At 43.0% G+C, this 22,563-nt stretch overlaps 1 protein-coding gene across 4 annotated transcripts in view; it reads left to right on the top strand.

The window, feature by feature from the left end:
• LOC122563316 (sodium-coupled monocarboxylate transporter 1-like) overlaps window positions 1–22,563 on the top strand; it is a 98,409-nt gene that overhangs the window by 19,700 nt on the left and 56,146 nt on the right. For all 4 annotated transcript variants that reach the window (XM_043717036.1, XM_043717039.1, XM_043717038.1 and 1 more), the window contains exons 5-7: window positions 7,043–7,197; window positions 16,476–16,616; window positions 17,339–17,468. In XM_043717036.1, coding sequence (XP_043572971.1) covers window positions 7,043–7,197; window positions 16,476–16,616; window positions 17,339–17,468 — 426 coding nt within the window. The remainder of the gene's footprint in view (window positions 1–7,042; window positions 7,198–16,475; window positions 16,617–17,338; window positions 17,469–22,563) is intronic.

The raw sequence follows: 22,563 nt of genomic DNA, 5'->3' as shown, positions 1-22,563 counted from the left end.
TTGGAGGTGTAGTGGACAGCGAAGAGGGTTACCTCAGATTACAGCAGGATCTTGACCAGATGGGCCAATGGGCTGAGAAGTGGCAGATGGAGTTTAATTCAGATAAATGCGAGGTGCTGCATTTTGGGAAAGCAAATCTTAGCAGGACTTATACACTTAATGGTAAGGTCCTCGGTAATGTTGCTAAACAAAGAGACCTTGGAATGCAGGTACATAGCTCCTTGAAAGTGGAGTCACAAGTAGATAGGATAGTGAAGAAGGCGTTTGGTGTGCTTTCCCTTTATGGGTCAGAGTATTGAGTACAGGAGTTGGGAGGTCATGTTACAGCTGTACAGGACATTGGTTAGGCCACTGTTGGAATATTGTTGCAATTCTGGTCTCCTTCCTATCGGAAACATGTTGTGAATCTTGAAAGCATTCAGAAAAGATTTAGAAAGATGTTGCCAGGGTTGGAGGATTTGAGCTATAGGGAGAAGTTGGATAGGCTTTGGTTGTTTTCCCTGGAGCGTCGGAGGCTGAGGGGTGACCTTACAGATGTTTACAAAATCAAGAGGGGCATGGATAAGATAAATAGACAAAGTCTTTTCCCTGGGGTCGGGGAGTCCAGAACTAGAGGGCATAGGTTTAGGGTGAGAGGGGAAAGATATAAAAGATACCTAAGGGGCAACTTTTCACTCAGAGGGTGGTACGTGTATGGAATGAGCTGCCAGATGAAGCGATGGAGGCAGGTATAATTACAACATTTAAAAGGCATCTGGAATGTGTATATGAATAGGAAGGGTTTGGGCAGATATGGGTCTGGCACTGGCAGTTGGGACTAGATTGGGTTGGGATATCTGGTCGGCATGGACAGGTTGGACCGAAGGATCTGTTTCCATGCTGGACATCTCTATGACTCTAAATCACCCTTATGCTAAGTGATTATGATGTCTCCCGGTGAACTCACACTTTGTAATTAAAATCCTAATTTTTATTCTGAATGCATATGAACATACATGCAAACAAGAATCAGGAGCAGGAGTACATGTTCAGCCCAGTTTAGTGATCCATGTACAAAGACACCTCAAAACACCTGCATCTCAGAATTCTGCAGTCCCTGACCATTTAGAAAAACATGCTTTTATATTCTTCTGCCAAAATGGGCAACTTTACATAATTGGAAATGTGTTGCTGGAAAAGCGCAGCAGGTCAGGCAGCATCCAGGGAACAGGAGAATCGACGTTTCGGGCATAAGCCCTTCTTCAGGAATGAGGAAAGTTTGTCCAGCAGGCTAAGATAAAAGGTAGGGAGGAGGGACTNNNTGGTGAAATCCGAGTTCATCCCTTGTGGTTGGAGGGTTCCTAGGCGGAAGATGAGGCGTTCTTCCTCCAACCGTCGTTTTGTTGTGGTCTGACGATGGAGGAGTCCAAAGACCTGCATATCCTTGGATGCTGCCTGACCTGCTGCGCTTTTCCAGCAACACATTTCCAGCTCTGATCTCCAGCATCTGCAGACCTCACTTTCTCCTCAACTTTACATAATTCCACATCATATTCCATTTGCCATATCCTTGCCTAACTAAAGTGCTTGATGGGAACTTCTGACTGCTGCTTCCCTCTTCCTCAATCCAAGGAATTCACCTTCTGAGTGTCACCAGTTTGGGTGGATTGTTGTACTCTAAATCTGCCCTCGTATTTAATTTCTGCTAAAGCAATCATGAGACAACTATGCCCAGGAATAAAAGAACTCCATTATCAGCCTTTCTGATTTGGAGATGCCGGCATTGGACTGGGGTGTACAAAGTTAAAACTCTCACAATACCAGATTATAGTCCAACAGGTTTAAATGGAAGCACTAGCTTTTTGAGCGCTGCTCCTTCATCAAGTGATGGTGGACTGCATCAGGTGGGTTTGTCCACAACCACCTGATGAAGGAGCGTCGCTCCGAAAGCTAGTGCTTCCAATTAAACCTGTTGGACTGTAACCTGGTGTTGTGTGATTTTTCACTTTGTATCAGCCTATCTGTTGTTATTGTACTTGTTTCTTTTTGTCCTCGTGATTTTTTTTTAACTCCCTTCATCTCACCTTGCTCCATTTTTCTGTTTCTTGAGTCTGAGAGAAGAGTCACATCAGACTCAAAAGTTCAACTCTGTTTCTGTGTCCACAGATGCAGTCACACCTGCTGTGTTTCTCCAGAATTCTCTGGGTTTTTTTATAGACATAATCTTGTTGAAAGGTAGGGGACATTTGAAGGGTCAAATTGCTAACCTCTGCTCCTGTTTCTAATGTTTTTATGTTCTTAGGAATAGAATATCCCTCAATTACTTAGTGGATACTCACAATTTAACCAGTTTCTTCCTTTTCAGCAAAGCAAGAACAATTCCTGGAGGCTGGTAATGTTTGTGCAAATGCAACGAAGCATCTGTTTCCCTACCTTTGCTGAGCTCCTTGAAGAGCATAGCTCCAGCACTCCATTATATATCGCACTCAATCCTTCTAATTCTCTGTGATCTCCTCCATCCAAATACCTCTCTGAGATATTTGCATTCTTCTAAATCTGGTTGAGATTTTGGAGAAGATTTGTAGCTCAGGTGGATCAGGTTGTCAATTTGCTCGCTCAGCTGTAGATTTGTTCTCAGACATTTCATCACCATGGTAAGTAACATCATCAGTGAGGCTCTGGTGGAGCGTTTGGTGTTTTGCCCTGCTTGCTCTTTATCTGTCTTGGTTTGTTGTGGTAGGACGTATCATTTCCGATTCTGTTTCTGAGAGGTTGATAAATGGGGTCCAAATCTATATGTTTATTATTGGAGTTCCGGTTTGAGTACCAGACCTCTAGGAATTCCTGTGCATGTCTTTGTTTAGCCTGTCCCAGGATGGATGTATTGTTCCAGTCAAACTGGTTTTCTGTCTTCTGTGTGTATGGATACCAGTGATAGTTGGTCATGTCTGTTGGTGGCTATTTGCTGCTCATGTTGTTATGATGTTGAAGGTGTGTATGTACCTTTAAGAGAGAGTGAAAGCTGGCAAGTACCCCTCATGATTCCTGATCAAGGGCTCTTACCTGAAATGTTGATTCTCCTGCTCCTCGGATGCCGCCTGACCTGCTGTACTTTTCCAGCATCACACTCTCTCACCTTTAAAAAGGCATGACTGGTAGCCACAGAGTGCTGTAAAATTCAAAGATGCAACATTTGACTGTAACCCTGATACCTCCGTTGTTTTCACAGCAGTTTGAATTTAACCTATCAGTTTAATAATGCCCCAAGATACTAAAACCCAATCGAACTTGAATTGTACCGGTTTGACTACAGGCAACCAATGAGTCGATCGATGTTTGGGGTATAAAAAAAACGCATTTTGGACAGTGGCCAGAAAGAGCACCAACTGCTATTGAAAGACTATTATTCACCACACACTCTCTCAAAGGTATCTTTACAACAGAAGATGACCCAGGGAGATCTACAAACAGAGGAAGATTGACATCAGAGAAGATAGCCGTTGTCTGGTTTTGAAATTAAGTTGCTGTAAATTTAATTGGGGCTTTATTGGAAGTATAATATTATAGAGTGGGAGGTAGATAACAAATCTTTCAGAGAAGGAAGGCTTAGAGTTATAAATAGTTGTTGTTTAATGTTCACTTTTAGAGTTAAAGAATTTTTTTTTGTTGTTAAATAGTGAAATTTGGGTAGTTCTCTGTCACTCATAACTTTAACAGATTACCAGGTGAGGTGAGCTTTTCTGTGGGTTTGGTTTAATTAGCAGAAGGGTTTACCACCGCGTTGTAACAATGTACCTTGGTGGCTTTCTTCCTGCCCATTTGTCCGATGTAATGTTTGTTGCAGTGATTGCAGGATATTTTGTATATGACATTTGTTCTGTTGGTTGTTGGTAAAGTGTCCTTTAAATTCATCAGAAACTGTTTTAGTGTGGTGAAAGGTTTGTGCGCTACCATGATGCCAAGGGGTCAAAGTCATCTGGTCGTCATCTCCAAGATGTCTTTGATGTATGGCAGGGCGGCTAGAGTCTCTGGGTGTGTTGTGTCTTCTTGTTTGTTTCTGTTGAGTAGGAATTAGCGAACTGCGCTTATTGGGTACCCATTGTTCCTGAATACATTGTATAGGTGTTTTTCCTCGGCTTCTCTTAGTTCCTGGGTGCTGCAGTGTATTGTGGTTCGTTTAAATAATGTCCTGATGTAGCTTCGTTTGTGGGTGTTGGGATGATTGCTCCTGTATTTGAGTATCTGGTCTGTGTGTGTGGCTTTCCTGTTGACATTGGTCTGCAGCTCTCCATTGGCTTCATTCTACTGTGAAGTCTAGGAAGAAGAGTCTGTTATTGTTCTCTTCTTCTTGGTAAGGATGTTTTTTATATGTTTGTGGGTTTCTTCTAATTTGTTGTGTTTCATGATGACTAAGGTGTCATCCCCATAGCGGACCCAAAGCTTGGGCTAGATCCTGGGAAAGGCTATTTGTTCTAACTTCTGCTAAGTGCTTCTGCTAAAAGTCCTGAAATTGGTGATCTCATAAGCGTCCCATTGATTTGTTTGTAGACCTTATTGTTGAAGGTGAAGTGGGTTGTGAGGCTCAGGTCTATAGTTTGAGGATACTGTCCTTGCTGATGGAGTTGGTGCTGTCAGGTATTTGTGTCCTTGGTTTGCCTAGCAGTGAGGCCAGTGTTTCTTTGGCTAGGGTGATATTTATTGATGCGAATAGGGTCGTCATTTCGAAGGAACCATGACCTCATCGTCCTCTACCTTGGTGTCTTTGATGTTAAGGAATTCCTGGGTGGAGTGGGTTGAGTCTTCTACCAGATGTTTCAGTTGCGTTGCAGTTCCTTTGCTAGTCTGTATGTCGTGCACCAGGAAGTGAGACTATGGGTCTGAGGGAGACCCCTTGTTTATGTATCTTTGGCAGTCTGCAGAAACGGGGTGTGTTGGATCCTTCAGATTTCATTCTTTGGAGTCTATCTTGTTAATTTCACCTGTCATGTATAGTTTCCTCAGAGATGCTATAATGCAGTTTTCTATCTGCGAGTAGCATAGCATGATTGCTTTTACATTGTATTGTACTCTATTCAGGATGACGTTCATGCGCCCTTTGTCTGCCAGTAGGATAATGATATTTCTGTCTTTTCTGAGTCCTCCCAGGGCTTTCCTTTCCCCTGAGTTGAGGGTGTTTCCTTGTTTCTTTCTGCTTAGTGCTGATGCCACCATCTGTTTGATGGCCTGCTGGGTTTCGTTGATAAGTCCATCGTTTTTCAGGGTAGATTCCTGTGCTTATAGGAAGTCCTTTTTATCCTCGTCCCTGTGGTTCATCTCTCATATTAGAATGCTTTCTCCGTGTCTGTGAGTGGTCGGTCAGACAGGTTCTTTACCAAGTCTCTGAATTGTCCGTGTTATTGCTGTGTGTGAGCTTAGCCAGTTTTTCTTGTAGGACTAGTCTTTTCTTTGTCTTGGTCTGCTGTTGTTTAGTGTTGATGGCTCATTCTAGCATAATTGTCCATTCCTTGTCAATCACGTTAGTGTACAGAGTTTTTTGGCGCAAAATTTCTTGTTTGTATTTGTGGAGTTGGTTGTGGGCATCATTTATCATTTCTCGTAGCATTCTGCAGCCGTTCTGTTTTGTTCTGCTGTTCTCCTGGCTTGTGGGATGTTGAGAGGTGGTTTGTATTTGACACATTGTGGTAATACCTGTTTCCTGAGACATTCATGTCAGAAATACAGTTGGTGGCAGATGGCGCTCAGTTGAATAGCATTGGTTTCTTATCTACAGGCTAATTTGAGCATATTGTGTCCGTAGGTGTTTGAAATTTTGGAAAAGATTTGTAGCTCGGGTTGTGGATCAAGTTGTGAATTTGCTTTTTGAGCTGGTAGATTTGTTCTCAAGACATTTCATCACCATGCTAGGTAACATCATCAGTGAGCCTCAGGGAAGCATTGGTGTTCTGTCTTGCTTGCTATTCATCTGTCTCGGTTTATTGCAGTAGGTGATATCATTTCCGGTTCTGTTTCTGAGAGGTTGGTAAATGGGGTCCAAATCAGTGTGTTTATTAACGGAGTTTCGGTTTGAATGCCAGGTCTCTAGAAATTCCCGCTCATGTCTTTGTTTAGCCTGTCCCAGGATGGATGGATGGTCCCAGTTGAGCTGCTGTCTCTCTTTGTCTGTGTGTATCGATACCAGTGATAGTTGGCCATGTTTTTTGGTGGCTAGTTAGTGCTGATTTGGTCCCTGGCACATTTCCAAAATTAATCTCTCCCCATTGCTCATATCTTCAGCTGCAAATCTGGAATTCCCATCCTACACACCTGTGCCTCACTACATTTCTCTCTTCTTTAAAAACTCTACTTAAAATTTACTCTGGGTTAATTTTTGTGATCGATTCTTGTATCTTTGTTTGTGTGTGAGGTGATGCTGTCACTTTAAAAGGTTATTTTGTCTTGGATTTATTTTTAAAGAAATTGTAAGGAGGAGGTGCTGAGCGGTCTACCAGAACCAATTGTAAGTGAACAACGTGTAAGGCCTTTTGTAACCTGAATGGGTGAGGCCAGCTAACACAGGCTAGGCTTTCTAAGTTTTTTTAAGCTGTAGCATCAGAAGCTGTTTCGGGTCTCAGACAAGTTGGCAGCTTTAGTCAATGATTCCTAGCTACAACTGTCTCTTGATTTTTTTTCCTCCTGGATTGGAAAACTGCATGTGAGAATCTGTGTTTGAATTTGTCTTTTTGCTAAGGAGCATATTTATGGGATGTTTCTATATTGAAACAGTTAATTAGTAATAAGGACTGTATCTATTTTTCAGTTAAGTTTTCCAATAGTTAAGGTTTTCTTAATTTCTCTTTCTTTTGTTTGAATTGTAATTATAGTGTTTAAATAAATTGTATTTTGCTTAACATCAAGTAGTTTGACCAGTCTCATCACTTCTGGAACACGGACTCAAATCTACCTTTAAAATAAAAAAAAAGTTAGGGTCTGGGCTATGTTCTTAAAATATTTTGAGGGGGTCTTCTCTGATCCATAACAGGTAGCTTCGTGTCATTTTTTAACATGATGCCTTTTGTGTTTTTAGGGTGGTCTGAAAGCTGTGGTGTGGACTGATGTGTTCCAGATGACAGTTATGATCATTGGGTTCGCAGCAGTGATAATCCGAGGTGTGGTAATTTATGGAAGTTTTACCCAGATCTTGAACATTTCATATCATGGAGGAAGACTCAACTTCTGGGAGTAAGACTCTGACAGTTATCTTTGGGGATTTGAGAATAAGTTAACAATGTAGAGAGGGTGGTTTTCTCACAGGGACTTGATGATTTTGGACTGATATTTTTATGTGTTGTGTGGCACTATCATCATGCTAAATGGGACAGACTTCGAACTTATCTAGCAATTCAACACTGGGAAACCATGAGGTGATGTAGGCTATCAGCAGCAGCAGAATTGCAATCCAACACAATTGCAATTTCCTGGCCTGCCAGATTGCCCATTCTACCATTATCATCAAACCTGGGAAACTCTGGTTCAATGATTTGATTTGACTGATCATTGTCACATGTACTGTGATACAGTGAAAAGAGTTAATTGTGTTGCAAGACTCAGGAGGTCGTGCCAGGAACAGCGCTAGGCATCCCTAAAAAATAAGGTGTCAGCCTGGTTAAGCTACGAAATAGGGCTACTCGCCAAACAACATAAGCAGCAAGTGATGGCAGAGCTAAGCAATTCCACAACTAACGACTGGATCTAAATGCTGCCGTCTGCCACATTTGGTTGTGAATGATGGTGGACAATTAAACAACTCATTAGAAGAGCAGGCTTCACAAATATCCCCATCTTCAATAGGTGAGCCCAGCACACCATTCAAAAGATGAGGCAGGGCAAATCCAACACAGCCAATTACTGTCTATATTGATCATCAATAAAGTACGGAACATGTCATCAATAGTGCTATCAAACAGCACTTGCTCAGTGATGCTCAGCTTGGAATCCATAAGGGCACTCAGCTCCTGATCTCATCATAGTCTTGATTCAACATGGTCAACACAGTTGTGTTCCGGTGGTGAGGTCACATTTAACCAAGTCTGGCTTGAAGGAACTTGGAATGGAAATCAGTAGAAACATTCTGCTTGTTGGAATCAGATTTGACAAAGAAAGATGGTTTTAGAACATAGAACATAGAAAAGCACAGCACAGAACAGGCCCTTTGGCCCACGCTGTTGTGCCGAGGTTTAATCCTAATGTAAAAAATAATAACAACCTACGTACCCCTCAACTCACTGCTCTCCTTGTGCCTGTCCATCAGTCGCTTAAATGTCCTAATGACTCTGCTTCCACCACCACCACTGGCAATGCATTCCATGCATTCACAACTCTCTGCATAAAGAACCTACCTCTGACGTCTCCTCTAAACCTTTCCCCTAAAATCTTAAAACTATGACCCGTTGTACCCGTCAGTCCTGCCCTGGGGAAAAGTCTTTGGCTATTGACTCTATCTATTCCTCTCATTATCTTGTATACCCCGATCAGGTCTCCTCTCTTCCTCCTTCTCTTCAGAGAGAAAAGTCCGAGCTTTTTCAACCTTTCTTCATAAGGCAAGCCCTCCAGTCCAGGCAGCATCCTGGTAAACCTTCTTTGCACCCTCTCCAAAGCCTCTGTATCTTTCCTATAGTAGGGCAACCAGAACTGGACACAATATTCCAAGTGTGGTCTCACCAGGAACTTGTAGAGCTGTAGCAAAACCTCGCGGCTCTTAAACTCGATCTCCCTGTTAATGAAAACCAAAATACCATATGCTTTCTTAACAACCCAATCCACTTGGGTGGCAACATTGAGGGACCTATGAACTTGCACACCCAGATCCCTCTGTTCCTCCACACTATCAAGAATCCTGCCTTTAATCCTATATTCAGCATTCGAGTTCAACCTTCCAAATGCATCACTTCGCATTTATCCAAGTTGAACTCCATCTGCCATTTCTCAGCCCAGCTCTGCATCCTATCTATGTCGCGCTGCAGCCTGCAATAGACCTTGATACTATCGACGGCATCTCCAACCTTTGTGTCATCTGCAAATTTACTAACCGACCCCTCAACCTCCTTGTCCAAGTCATTTATAAAAACTATGAAGAGCAGAGGCCCAAGTACAGAGCCCTACGGGATCCCACTCAATACTGACCTCCAGGCAGAATACTTTCCATCTACAACCACTCTCTGCCTTCTGTCAGCCAACCAATTCTGAATCCAGATAGCCAAATTTCCCTGTATCCCATACTTCCTCACTTTATGAATGAGCCTACCATGGGGAACCTTTTCAAATGCCTTGCTGAAGTCTATATACACCACATCCACTGCTCGGCCTTCGTCGACCTGTCTTGTCACCTCCTCGAAGAATTCAATAAGATTTGTGAGGCATGACTTGCCCCTCACAAAGCCATACTGACTGCCTTTTATCACGCTATGCTTTGCCAAATAGTCATAGATACTATCCCTCAGAATTCATTCCAAAACTTTGCTGGCCAGAGACGTAAGACTGACTGGTCTGTAATTGCCAGGGATTTCCCTATTATTCTTCTTGAAAAGAGGAACAACATTTGCCTCATTCCAATCCTCCGGTACGACTCCCGTGGAGAGTGAGGAGGCAAAGATCTTTGCCAGCGGCTGAGCAACCTCCTTTCTCGCTTCCCGGAGCAGCCTAGGATAAATCTGGTCTGGCCCTGGGGACTTATGGTTTTGGTGATGGAGGTCAGACATCGAGGCTCCAGGACAACTGAAGAGCTCATCAGGGTAGCGTCTTCACCCCAGCCATTTTCAGCAGCTTCAAGAATGATCTACCCTTCATGATAAGGTCATAAATGGGGATATTCACTGCACAATATTCAGCACCAATTGCAACTCATCAGATACTGAAGCAGTCGAGATTAGCTTGGATCTAGGACACTACCCTGAAGAACCCCTGCAACAATATCTTGCAGCCCATGCTCAAATGCACCAAGATCTAATATTCAGTTGTGAAGCGACAAGTAACATTCACACCACACAAGGGCAGTCTCAAGCAAGACAGAATCTAATCAATGCTCCTTGACATTCAATGGCACTACTATCACTGAAATCCCCAGTATCAACATCGTAGGATTACCACTGACCAGAATCTGAACTGGACTAGGAAATTAACTATTGTGTCTGCAAGGGCAGATCAGAGGTGAGTAATCTTCCAGTACCTAACTCACCTCCTGACTCCCCAAAACCTATCAACATCTACACAGTTCACTTCAGGAGTATGATGGAATACTCCCTACTTGCTTGGATGAGTACAGCTCCAACAATATGCAAGAAGCTTGAGACCATTGAGGCCAATTGGCACCACATCCACGGTCTGTCCACTACTGATGCTCATTAGCAGTTGTGTGTATCAAGGACAAGGCTTCTTAGATGATACCTTCCAAACCCACGATCACTACCATCTGAAAGACGAGGACAGCCAATACATAGAAATGCTGCCATCATAGATTGCTCTCCAAGCCACTCAACATCCAGACTTGGAAATATATTGCTGTTCCTTTAGTGTCACTGAGTCGGAATCTTGGCATTCCCTCCCTAATGATATTGTGTATCTCCTTATAACAAATGGACTACATCAGTTCAAGAAGGAAGCTCACCATCACTTTCTCAAGGCAAAAGTGAGGACTGCAGATGCTGGAAGCCAGAGAAACCGGGGCGGAGGAGGGGGCATTTATTTCTCTACCCTGGAGGCTTCCTGCCTCTATTCCTGATGCCTGAAACATCAATTTTCCTGTTCCTCGGATGCTGCCTGACCTGCTATGCTTTTCCAGCACCACTCTGATCCCATTACTTCCTCAAGGGTAACTAGGGACAGGCAATAAATGCTCACCCAGCCAGCGACACCCACGTCCCAGGAAAGAATAAAAAGAAATATCTGGTAGTAAGTTAAAAAAAAAAGGACAGCACCTTTACTCAATTTTGTCAAGAGGTAACTTAGTTAAGGCAGCCCTATGACAAAAGTATTTACTATCCAGAAGTAAAGTTATAAACACCAGAAACTAAATGTCTTTCCAGTGAACTGCAACTGGCAACAAAATGATGAGAGTAACGGAACCAATTGTTGACTTGACCAAACCTTTGAATTTGGCTAAAAAGGTTTTCGGATCAAAAAGTACAAATACTGAACGAATCAGGTCTCAGGATTTTTTTTTATTTATTCATTTTGTAGGGTGTGGGTGTTGCTCGCTGGCTGAGCTTGTCCCTCAATGCCTTTGAGAAGGTGTTTGTGAGGTGCCTTGAACCGCTGCAGTCCACCTGCTGTGGGTTGACCCATAGTGTCATTAAGAAGGGAATTCCAGCATTTTGACCCAATGACAGTGAAAGAACGGCGATGTACTTCCAAGTCAGGGTAGTGAGTAGCATGGTGCAGAACTTAAAGCTGGTGGTGTTCCCATATATCTTCTGCCCTTTTCCTTCTAGATGGAAGTGGCTGTGGGTTTGGAAGTTGCTGTCTGATGATCTTTATTGAATTTCTGCAGTTCAACTTGCAGATAGTACACACTGCTGTTACTGTGCGTCAGTGGTGGAGGGAGTGGATGTTTGTGGAGGTAGTGCCAATAAATGGACTGCTTTGTTCTGGATGATGTCCAAGTTTCTTGAGTGTTATTGGGGCGGCACTCATCCAGGCAAGTGGGAAGAATTCCATCACACACCAGACTTGTGTCTTGTAGATGGTGGACAGGCCTTCGGGAGTCAGGAAATGAATTACTTGCTGGAGTATTCCTAGCCTCTGGCCTGCTGTTGTAGCCATTGTATTTATGAGTCCCAGTTGAGTTTCTGATCAATGATAACTCCCAGGAAGTTGATAGTGGGGGATTTGGTGCTGGTAACACCATTGAATGTCAAAGGGCGGTGTTTCTTATTGGTGGTGATCACAGCCTGGAATTTGTGTGGTGCTAATGTTACTTGTCACACGTCAGCCCAAGGAGAAAGTGAGGACTGCAGATGCTGGAGAGTCAGGGTCGAAAAAGGTGGCACAGCATATGGTCAGGCAACATCCAAGGAGCAGGAGAGTTAACGTTTCGTTTATAAGCACTTCATCAGGAATGTGTAGACAAAGGGGGATGAGAGATAAATAAGGGTTTGGGATTGGAGCTGGGGGTTAATTGTAATAGGTCAGTGGGGAGGGTCGAGAGGATAGGTGGGAAGGAAGGGTGGTTATGAGTTGGAGGGTTGGATGTGAAGGGAGGGGAGATTTGAAAACTGGAGGTTGATGTTGATGCCATGTGGTTGAAGGGTGCCAAGGCGGAAGATGAGGTTTTCTTCCTCCAGTTGGCGGGGAGCTTTCATTTAGCGGTGGAGGAGGCCGAGGACTTACATGTCCTTGGAGGAGTGGGGATTGAAGTGGTTGGCCACAGGGTGCTGAGGTTGTTTTGTGCATGTGTCCCAGAGACGTTTTATAAAATGCTCTGTGAGTTGTTGTCAACCCAAGCCTGGATATTGTCCAGATCTTGTTGCATTTAGTCACTCAGTGTCTGAGGAGTCGTGAATGGTGCTGAACATTGTGCGATCATTAGCGAACCTCCCCACTTCTGACCTTATGATAGAGGGAAGCAGCTGAAGATGGTTAGACCTGGGACACTACCCTGAGGAACCCCTGCAACGATATCCTGGAGCTGTCAAGGGCTGTCACTGTCACCTATGGAATTTAGCTCTTTTGTCCATGTTTGAATCAAAGCTGTAACAAGGTCAGGAGTTAAATGGCCCTGGTGGAACCCAAATTGGCTGTCACTGAGCAGGCTATTGCTGGGCAGGTGCTGCTTAGTAGCATTGATGATGATACCTTCCATCAATTGGCTGGGCTGGACTTGACCTTTGTTTTATGTACAGGACTTACTTTGGCAATTTTCCATATTGTAGGATAGATGCCAGTGTTGTAACTGTACTGGAACAGCTTGGCAGGGAGCAGCAGGTTCTGGAGCATGTCTTCAGGACTATTGCTGGAGTGTTGTCAGCGTGCGTAGCCTTTGCAGTATCCAGTGCCTGTAACCATTTCTTTTTATCACATGGAGTGAATCAAATTGGCTGAATACTGGTATCTGTAATGTTGGGGACCATTGGAGGAAACCAAGATTAATCATCCAAAAGACGCATCTGGCTGAAGATTGCTGTGAAAGCTTTAGCCTTATGTTTTGCATTGATGTGCTGGCCTCTTCCATCATTACGGATAGGGATATTTGTAGAGCTTCCTCCTCCAGTGAGTTGTTTAATTGTACACCAATATTCACAACTGGATGTGGCAGGACTGCAGAGCTTAGAGCCAATCCATTAGTTGTGGGATTACTTAGGTCTGTCTATCACTTACTGCCTCTACTGCCTAGCATGTAGGTAGTGCTGTTGGTGGTTTTACCAGGTTGACACCTCATCTTCAGGTATGCCTGATGCTGCTTTTCGCTGGCCCTCCTGCACTCTCCATTGAACCAAGGTTGATCCCCTAGCTTGATGGTAATGGTTGAATGGGGGGATATGCCCGGTTATGAGATTACAGATTGTGCTGAAGTACAATTCTGTTGCTGTTGGTGGCCCACAACTACTCATGGATGTCCAGTCTTGGATTGCTAGATCTATTCAAAGTCTGCCCCATGTAGCATAGTCATAGTGCCACACAACATGAAAGAGGTTTTTCCTCAATGTAAAGGCGGGACTTCGTCTCCACAAGGACTGTGCGGGTGTTCACTTTTACTGATTCTGTCATGGACAGAGACATCTGTAGCTGGCAGATTGGTAAGGATGAGGTCAAGTATGTTTTTCCCTCTAGTTGATTCCCTCACTAACTGCCACAAACCTAGTCAAGCAACTATGTTCTTTAGGATCCAACTAGCTCAATCAGTAGTAGTGTTGCCTAGCCACTCCTGGTGGTGGACATTGAAATCCCCCACCTAGAGTATGTTTTATATTCTTGCCATCTTCAGTGCTTCCGCTAAGTGTTGTTAAACGTGGAGGAGTACCAATTCATCAGCTGAGGAAGGACAGTACATGATAATCAGCAGGAGGTTTCCTTGTCCATGTTAAACCTGAAACTATGTGACTTCATGGGATTAGGAATCAATGTTGAGGACTCCCAGAGCAACTCTGTCCCAGCTGTATACCACTATGCTGCCACCTGTGCCAGGTCTATCCTGCCAGTGAGACAGGACATATCCAGGGCAGATGATGGTGGTGACTGGGACATAGTCAGACTTACAGAAACATTCCTTATAGACAGTGTCAGGCAGTTGCTTGACTAGTCTGTGAGATAGCTCTCCCAATTTTGGCACGAGCCTCCAGATGTTAGTGAGGAGGATTTTGCAGGGTTGACAGGATTGTTTCTGCCATTGTCTTTTCCAGTGACAAGGTTGATGCCAGATGATCCATCCTGTTTAATTTCTTTGAGGCTTTGTAGCAACTGGTAAAACTGAATGGCTTGCTAGGCCATTTCTGTGGGCAACTGTGAGTCAATCACGTTGCTGTGGCAATGGAGTCGCATGTAGGTCGGACCAGGTGTATAAAATCAAAATGAGACCACAAAAATGACCAACTTGCCTGTTTAACTGCTACTCAGGACAAAAGCAATTCACAGCAGGTTTTGTCATTATCTGTGAAATAACTATTTGTTGAAGCACACCTAACTGCAACAAGAGCAGAGAGAAAAAAAGGATATCTTCTCTACAACTCTGCAAGACAGACAAAAGAAAAGTGCCTAAATTATACTGTGGGTGGGAAAGCAATATATACAGGTTAAACAAACTTCTGAAGAACAAAACTCCAGACTATAAAGTTGAAAGTGATTTCATCAGTTCTTTGACTCAGTGGCTGCTCAGGCCTTCATTTGTTTAGATATTTTTCTTTTGATCTACGAAAGCTTTTCTGTCTTCTTCCCACACACACACACAAGTAGAGATGAGTGCTTTCTGACTGTGGATTCTGGATTTTTTTTCTCCTCTGCTGTTCCTGAGACTTACAGCGTTTTAACACTATATCAATCAACCAGTCAGAGGGCTATAGTCAGGCCAAATTTCCTGAATATGAAAGATTATTGCTGCTGCTCAGTCTCGAATTCTCCCTCTTCCTGCTTCAAAAAACAACCTTGTCTTACACAACTCAAAAATAATCAACCCTTGATTTTCAAGTTGCAAAGCTCTTCCGATCTTTCTGTTATATCAGTTGTTTCAGACATGAAAAGTCGACTCCCCTGCTCTTCTGATGCTGCTTGACATGCTGTACATTTTCCAGCTTCACACTTTATCGACTCTGACTTTCCGGCATCTGCAGTCCCATCTCCTGAGTTTATAGTCCCAAAAACCAAAAGACAAGGGCTCACAAACACTAATACTTGTGAACATGATCTCTTCTTCTGTCTGTGTGTGCGTGGGAAGAAGACAGAAAAACTTTAAAGTCAAAAGAAAAAAAAATCTAAAGAAGGTCAAGGCCTGAGCAGCCACTGCATCAAAGAACAACTATTACCCAACAGCATATCTTCATTTTAAAAATCTAAAAAGCTGAGAAAATTACTTTCAACCTTATCATCTGGAGTTTTGCTCTGCAGAATTTTGTTTATCCTGTATACATGGTCTCATACAGGGTGTAATTTTAAAAATCTGACATACAAACATTTCCTATATGTAAAATTGGTTCCTTTATAATCTTCTGCATTATGTTCCAACTTGTATACAAATCGACTTGTGAATGTACTTAAGAACAGAACCCTTACACAACCTGGGGATTGTCTGATACAGTGTGATATCAGTGACTGCGTACAGCTAATCTAACATGAGCACGAACCCCTTTAGAAACATTACCTTGTACAACATTTGACACATAATTAATTTACAATCTCTGTCATTACATTGGCAAATTGTAGCAATATTGTACAAGATCATAGCAGAGAGGAAATTATCAATTTTTTATGGTATAATTAGCACAGGATCTTCCTGATCATATTCAAGTTGTGTTACATTGTCAAGATGTATTGCAAAGATTTGAACCTGTATTCCAGTTCGATATTATGGTACTGTGCTGTCGGAGAGTGTTGAAATGTCTGGGATGATCCCTTTAAAAAGAAACATTAAACTTATGTCCTGACTGCCCTTTCAGGTGGTCGTAAATTATCCCATCACCTTTCAAAAAAGAGTTCACTTCAAGAGTCCGAAATTAGCTATTTGGAACATGGTAAAACTTTGAAAAGTATGACTTTATTGGATAGTAACCTACAAGTTATTTATATTTCGTGAACAGAACTGTCAGAACAGGTAGCTAGGGCCACAAGTAAATGTCAAAATGAAAGAGATAGTTTTTTGAACAGGTAGCACTACCTCAGCGCTGTGCTATACTGCCAGCTGAGATCCATTGCTCACATGGGCATGTGCTAGTGCGCACAATGGTAGCACTTTGCTTGTCTCTCATTGTTACTCCAGCAATATGCCTGCAGCAAACTGAACAATGAATCCTCAACACTGTTTCCATATCTCTTCTCAGCTTTGATCCAAGCCCAGTAAGACGACACACTTTCTGGACGATCGTGGTTGGTGGAACTTTTGTGTGGATAGCTATTTATGGGATTAATCAGTCTCAGGTTCAGCGGTATCTCTCTTGTAGAAGCCAGTTTGAGGCTAAGTTGTAAGTACCAATTCTACAGTTGCCTGGGTCTATTGCAGTGTGTGGCATAGTGCTCAAGTAGTGCAGGGGTGGTTATGTTACGGGTGCTAGAAATAAACCCATTTCATGTTAGCCACAATTGCCAGGTATTCCCTCACCATGGCACCAGCTCCTCTCCAATTGTCCCTAACACCATCCTGTTTGTAATACAGTGCAGAGGAAACCCCAGCCTAAGGATTAATCTAATCGAATCACTACAAGATTTATATTATAAATTCAGATATATACTGTTGGATCAATCAGAATCCGATATTGTAATCACTCTATCAACACATATATTAATCATGATTTACTGGTGTGATAAATCTAGGTATAACACACCTTAGCAAAAATAAGAATTTTCTACTGTTACAAGTGTGCAGAGATTTTCATTACTGCAATCACTGCAGCATCTGTTTCGTACTCTTTCTTTGTCGTGGGGCATTTTGAAAAAAAATATTTTGCTATTGTGCTTTGATTGTTAAAGATCAGAAAATTTGGTTGCATAAGCTTGATTCTCAGACTCAGACTTCCCACAAGCTCTGCCCTCTGTGGACTGCTTACTAATGGTCCAGGGCTGACACTCTTATTCCCACCCCAGAATTATATTGACTTGTTTTATTTTTATGGATGTCTTCCAGCAATTGTAAGTTGTTCACTTCCTGTCTCTTGAAGCTGCCACTCTTAGATTTTCTTTATTTCAGAGCTCTCTACTTCAATTTGGTTGGTCTGTGGATAATAGCCATCTGCGCAGTGTTTACTGGGCTCACTATGTACGCTGTTTATCACCAATGTGATCCCCTAACTCAAAAGAAAGTCAGAGCCTCAGACCAGGTAAGCTGTCAGCATTGAGGTTATCAAGTATCCTTACAGCTCAAAATGACATTCGGCACATTGCGTTCATGCCAGGTCTCCGTAGAGCAAATCAGTCAGTTGTATTCCCCTGCTCCATGACTCAATATCCTACTAGTTACCTCTGTCAGGAGTCCATCTAATTCTGTTGTGAAATTGATCATTTCACCTTCCTCTGAAGCAGTGAATTCCAGATGGTTACCACTTGGTACATTAAACAGTTTGCCACAATACCTCTTGCCCTTAAAACTGTGTCCTCCAGTCTTGGTGTCATCAACTAATGGTAAAAGCTTTACATTATCCATCTTATGAAACATTCATACTCCTTTATACCTCTATTTCCAACTTTACTCCAAGGAGGACAATTCCACTTTCTCCAACTTAACCCTGTAGCTAAACTCTCCCAAGACTGGGAGAGTTCTGGTAAATCTCCTCTGTACTTCTCAAAAACTTTAACGTTTTTTCTCAAATGGACACCAGAACTGGACATAGTACTTTAACTGCAGTCTGACCAGAGATATATCAAAGATTCAGCATCACTGTTCCTGCTTTTTAATTCAATACCTCTGTATGTGATGCTCAAGATCCTATTGGCTTTATTTAATACAGTTTCAGCATAGCTTGCAAAGCGCTTCTACCCATGCTCTCTGTTTAAAGTTGTACCACTAAGTAAGTGTACACTTCCCCTCTCTATCTATTCTGACAAAATGCATCACCCCACACTTCTCTGCATTAAATTCCTTCTGGCCTAGTCTGCCTATTCTGCAAGTCGTGTTGCAGTCAATTGGTACCATTCACATGGTTTGCCATTGCACCGTCAGCATTTGGTGACGTTTTGTTCTGTATTCAGATGTCAAGTCAAACAGTGGCATAGGCTGAAAATTTAAAGGTGGTTTTACAGGAACTGACTTTTGGGAACACCACTGTCTACCACCCTGACTTGCTGCTTTCCATCATTATGCTATTTGTTTGATCCAAGCTGATATTGACCGCAATTGCATGAGATTAAATTAAGTAACTTAGCTTGAATAAGGTACTGTGTCAGCTGCCTTCATAACATACATATAAGCAAAATTCATTGCATTTTCTTCATTCACATTCTCTGTTACGTCATCAAAAGGTTCAACCAGATTCTTCAAAACAAACTTTCCAAAGTGCCTGTTACTCTTTTCAATGTTTATTGTTTCTAACGTCTTGCTGGCACTGATGGTTAAGCTGGCCAGTCTGAGGTTATCAGGAATGTACATATACATTTTCTTGAGCAAGATTGTCACATTTAGGACTTTCCATCTATTGACACCTCACTTGTCTCGAGAAAAATTCTGTGAATATGGCAAGTTGTTTCACTATCTGCACCCATGTTTCCCTAGTATTGGGAGATGCATGCCATTTGGGCTGTGTGATTTATCCACTTTTAGACTTTAAGCTTCGACAACCTTTCCTGTAAATCCTATTGCAAAGTTTCAGCCTATGCCACTACCATGTTTGTGTTTCCTGATATTTTGTCCACATCTTATTTGTAAAAATTGATGTACTCACTAAGTACACTAGCTCTGTCCTTTGGCTTTGTCCGTAATGATCTGTTGGATCTCACTGGAATAGTATGCTTGACCATAATTTTATTAGTTTTAAAATAGTGATGGAAAAGGAAAGACCAGATCTAGAAGTTGAAGTTCTAAATTGGAGAAAGGCCAATTTTGACGGTATTAGGTAAGAACTTTCAAAAGCTGAGTGGCAGCAGATGTTTGCAGTTAAAGGGATGGCTGGAAAATGGGAAGCCTTCAGAAATGAGATAATGAGAGTCCAGAGAAAGTATATTCCTGTTAGGGTGAAAGGAAAGGTTGGTAGATATAGGGAATGCTGGATGACTGAAGATATGGAGGGTTTGGTTCAGAAAAAGAAGGAGGCATATGTCAGGTATAGACAGGATAGATCAAGTGAATCCTGAGAAAAGTATAAAGGCAGTAGGAGTATACTTAAGAGGGAAGTCAGGAGGGCAAAAAAAGGACATGAGATAGCTTTGGCAAATAGAGTTAAGGAGAATCCAAAGGGTAGGAGAATCCAAAGGGTTTTTACAAATATATTAAGGACAAACGGGTAACTAGGGAGAGAATAGGGACCCTCAATGATCAGCAAGGTGGCCTTTGAGTGGGGGAGATCCTAAACGAGTATTTTGCATTAGTATTTACTGTGGAAAAGGATATGGAAGATATAGACTGGAGGGAAACAGATGGTGACACCTTGCAAAACGTCCAAATTACAGAGGAGAAAGTGTTGGATATCTTGAAATGCATAAAAGTGGATAAATCTCCAGGGTGTGATCAGGTGTACCCTAGAACTCCGTGGGAAGCTAGGGAAGTGATTGCTGGGACTCTTGCTGAGATATTTGTGTCATCGATAGTGACAGGTGAGGTTGGCTAACATGGTGCCACTGTTTAAGAAAGGTGGTAAGGACAAGCCAGGGAGCTATAGACCAGTGAGCCTGACGTCGGTGGTGGGCAGGTTGTTGGTCGGAATTTTAAGGGACAGGATGTACATGTATTTGCAAAGGCAAGGACTGATTAGGGATAGTCAACGTGGCTTTATGTGTGGGAAATCATGTCTCACTAACTTGATTGAGTTTTTTAAAGAAGTAATAAAGAGGATTGATGAGGATAGAGTGGTAGATGTGATCTAAATGGACTTCAGTAAGGTGGTCGACAAGGTTCCACATGGGAGACTGGTTAGCAAAGTTAGATCTCATGGAATACAGGGAGAACTAGCCATTTGGATACAGAACTGGCTCAAAGGTAGAAGACTGAGGGTGGTGGTGGAGGGTTGTTTTGCAGACTGGAGGCCTATGACCAGTGGAGTGCCACAAGGATTGGTGCTGGGTCCACTACCAATGGATGTGAGCATATAAATGATTTGGATGTGAGCATAAAAGGTATCGTTAGTAAGTTTGCAGATGACACCAAAATTGGAGGTGTAGTGGAAGGTTACCTGAGGTTACAATAGGATCTTTATCAGATGGGCTGAGAAGTGGCAGATGGAGTTTAATTCAGATAAATGTGAGGTGCTGCATTAAGACTTATACACTTAATTGTAAGGTCTTAGAGAGTGTTGCTGAACAAAGAGACATTGGAGTGCAGGTTCATAGCTCCTTGAAAGTGGAGTCGCAGGTAGATAGGATAGTGAAGAAGGCGTTTGCTATGCTTTCCTTCATTGGTCAGAGTATTGAGTACAGGAGTTGGGAGGTCATGTTGCAGCTGTATAGGAGAATGGTTAGGCCACTGTTGGAATATTGCGTGCAATTCTGGACTCCTTCCTATCGGAAAGATGTTGTGAAACTTGAATGGGTTCAGAAAAGATTTACAAGGATATTGCCAGGGTTGGACGATTTGAGCTATAGGGAGAGGCTGAACAGGCTGGGGCTGTTTTCCCTGGAGCGTCGGAGGCTGAGCGATGACCTTATAGAGGTTTATAAAATCATGAGGGGCATGGATAGGATAAATAGACAAAGTCCCTTCCTTGGGGCGGGGGTGCCCAGAACTAGAGGGTGAGAGGGGCAACTTTTTCACACACAGGGTGGTATGTGCATGGAATGGCCAGCCAGAGGAAGTGGTGGAGACTGGCACAATTGTAACCTATAAAAGGCATCTGGATGGGTATATGAATTGGAAGGGTTTGGAGGGATATCGGCTGGGTTGTGGTAGGTGGGACTAGATTGGGTTGGGATATCTGGTTGGCATGGACAAGTTGGACCGAAGGGTCTGTTTCCATGCTGTACATCTCTATGACTTTATGAAATATTGGCCATGTAAAATATTGATTTATTGATTTTGCTGTATTCTTTCTTGCCCTTCCAATAAATGCCCTTTACTATTAATACTACTCTAAATTTGCATCCTTTGCCACTATCCTGCATGTTTACTGATATTTTGTCAGCTTCTTTTTCCGAAGCATTCCCACAGTATACTGAATATATTCACTAATTATCCTCGTTCTATCCTGTGGCTGTACGTACTCTTTGTCGCTAATAATCTGTTGCATGTCATTGAGGTAATGCTCTGGAAATCAAGCCCCCCCCCATTGCCAAGATCAGCACCAAAGTTAAAGATTTTTAAAGATTCACAGCTTCACTAATTTACCTCTTTTCAGACCCAGATTGACGCTAAGATTCTAACTACAAATAAATAATTATGAACCGTATGATGTGTTTTACACTATGACTTTATGAAGTCTTAGCTGAAAATGTGTTGCTGGAACAGCACAGCAGATCAGGCAGCATCCAGAGAACAGGAGAATCGACATTTCGGGCATAAGCCCTTCTTCAGGAATGAGGAAAGTGTGTCCTGCAGGCTAAGATAAAAGGTAGGGAGGAGGGACTTGGGGGAGGGGCATTGGAAATGCGATAGATTGAAAGAGGTCAAGGTGAGGGCGATAGGTCAGACTGGGGTGGGGGCGGAGAGGTCAGGAAGAAGATGTTTGATGGATTTGACTGGGACAAGGTGGGGGGAGGAGAAATGAGGAAACTGGTGAAATCTGAGTTCATCCCCTGTGGTTGGAGCGTTCCTAGGCGGAGGATGAGGCGCTCCCCCTCCAACCGTCGTGTTGTTGTGGTCTGGCGATGGAGGAGTCCAAAGACCTGCATATCCTTGGTGGAGTGGGAGGGGAAGTTGAAGTGTTGAGCTACAGAGTGGTTGGGTTGGTTGGTCCGGGTGTCCCAGAGGTGTTCTCTGAAACGCTCCGCAAGTAGGCGGCCTGTCTCCCCAATATAGAGGAGGCCACATCCCCAATATAGAGGAGGTTGCAGAGGATGCAACACATCATCAGTCAAATCCATCGAACTCAGCACCGCCTTCCTAACCTGCAATCTTCTTCCTGACCTCTCCGCCCCCACCCCAGTCTGACCTATCACCCTCACCTTGACCTCTTTCCACCTATCACATTTCCGACGCCCCTCCACCAAGTCCCTCCTCCCTACCTTTTATCTTAGCCTGCTAGACAAACTTTCCTCATTCCTGAAGAAGCGCTTATGCCCGAAACGTCGATTCTCCTGTTCCCTGGATGCTGCCTGACCTGCTGCGCTTTTCCA

Source organism: Chiloscyllium plagiosum, chromosome 26 (genome assembly GCF_004010195.1).
Source record: "Chiloscyllium plagiosum isolate BGI_BamShark_2017 chromosome 26, ASM401019v2, whole genome shotgun sequence".
Classification (NCBI taxonomy): Eukaryota; Metazoa; Chordata; class Chondrichthyes; order Orectolobiformes; family Hemiscylliidae; genus Chiloscyllium; species Chiloscyllium plagiosum.
The sequence above is the reverse complement of the archived record's forward strand: the minus strand, read 5'-3'. Positions and strand labels throughout refer to the sequence as shown.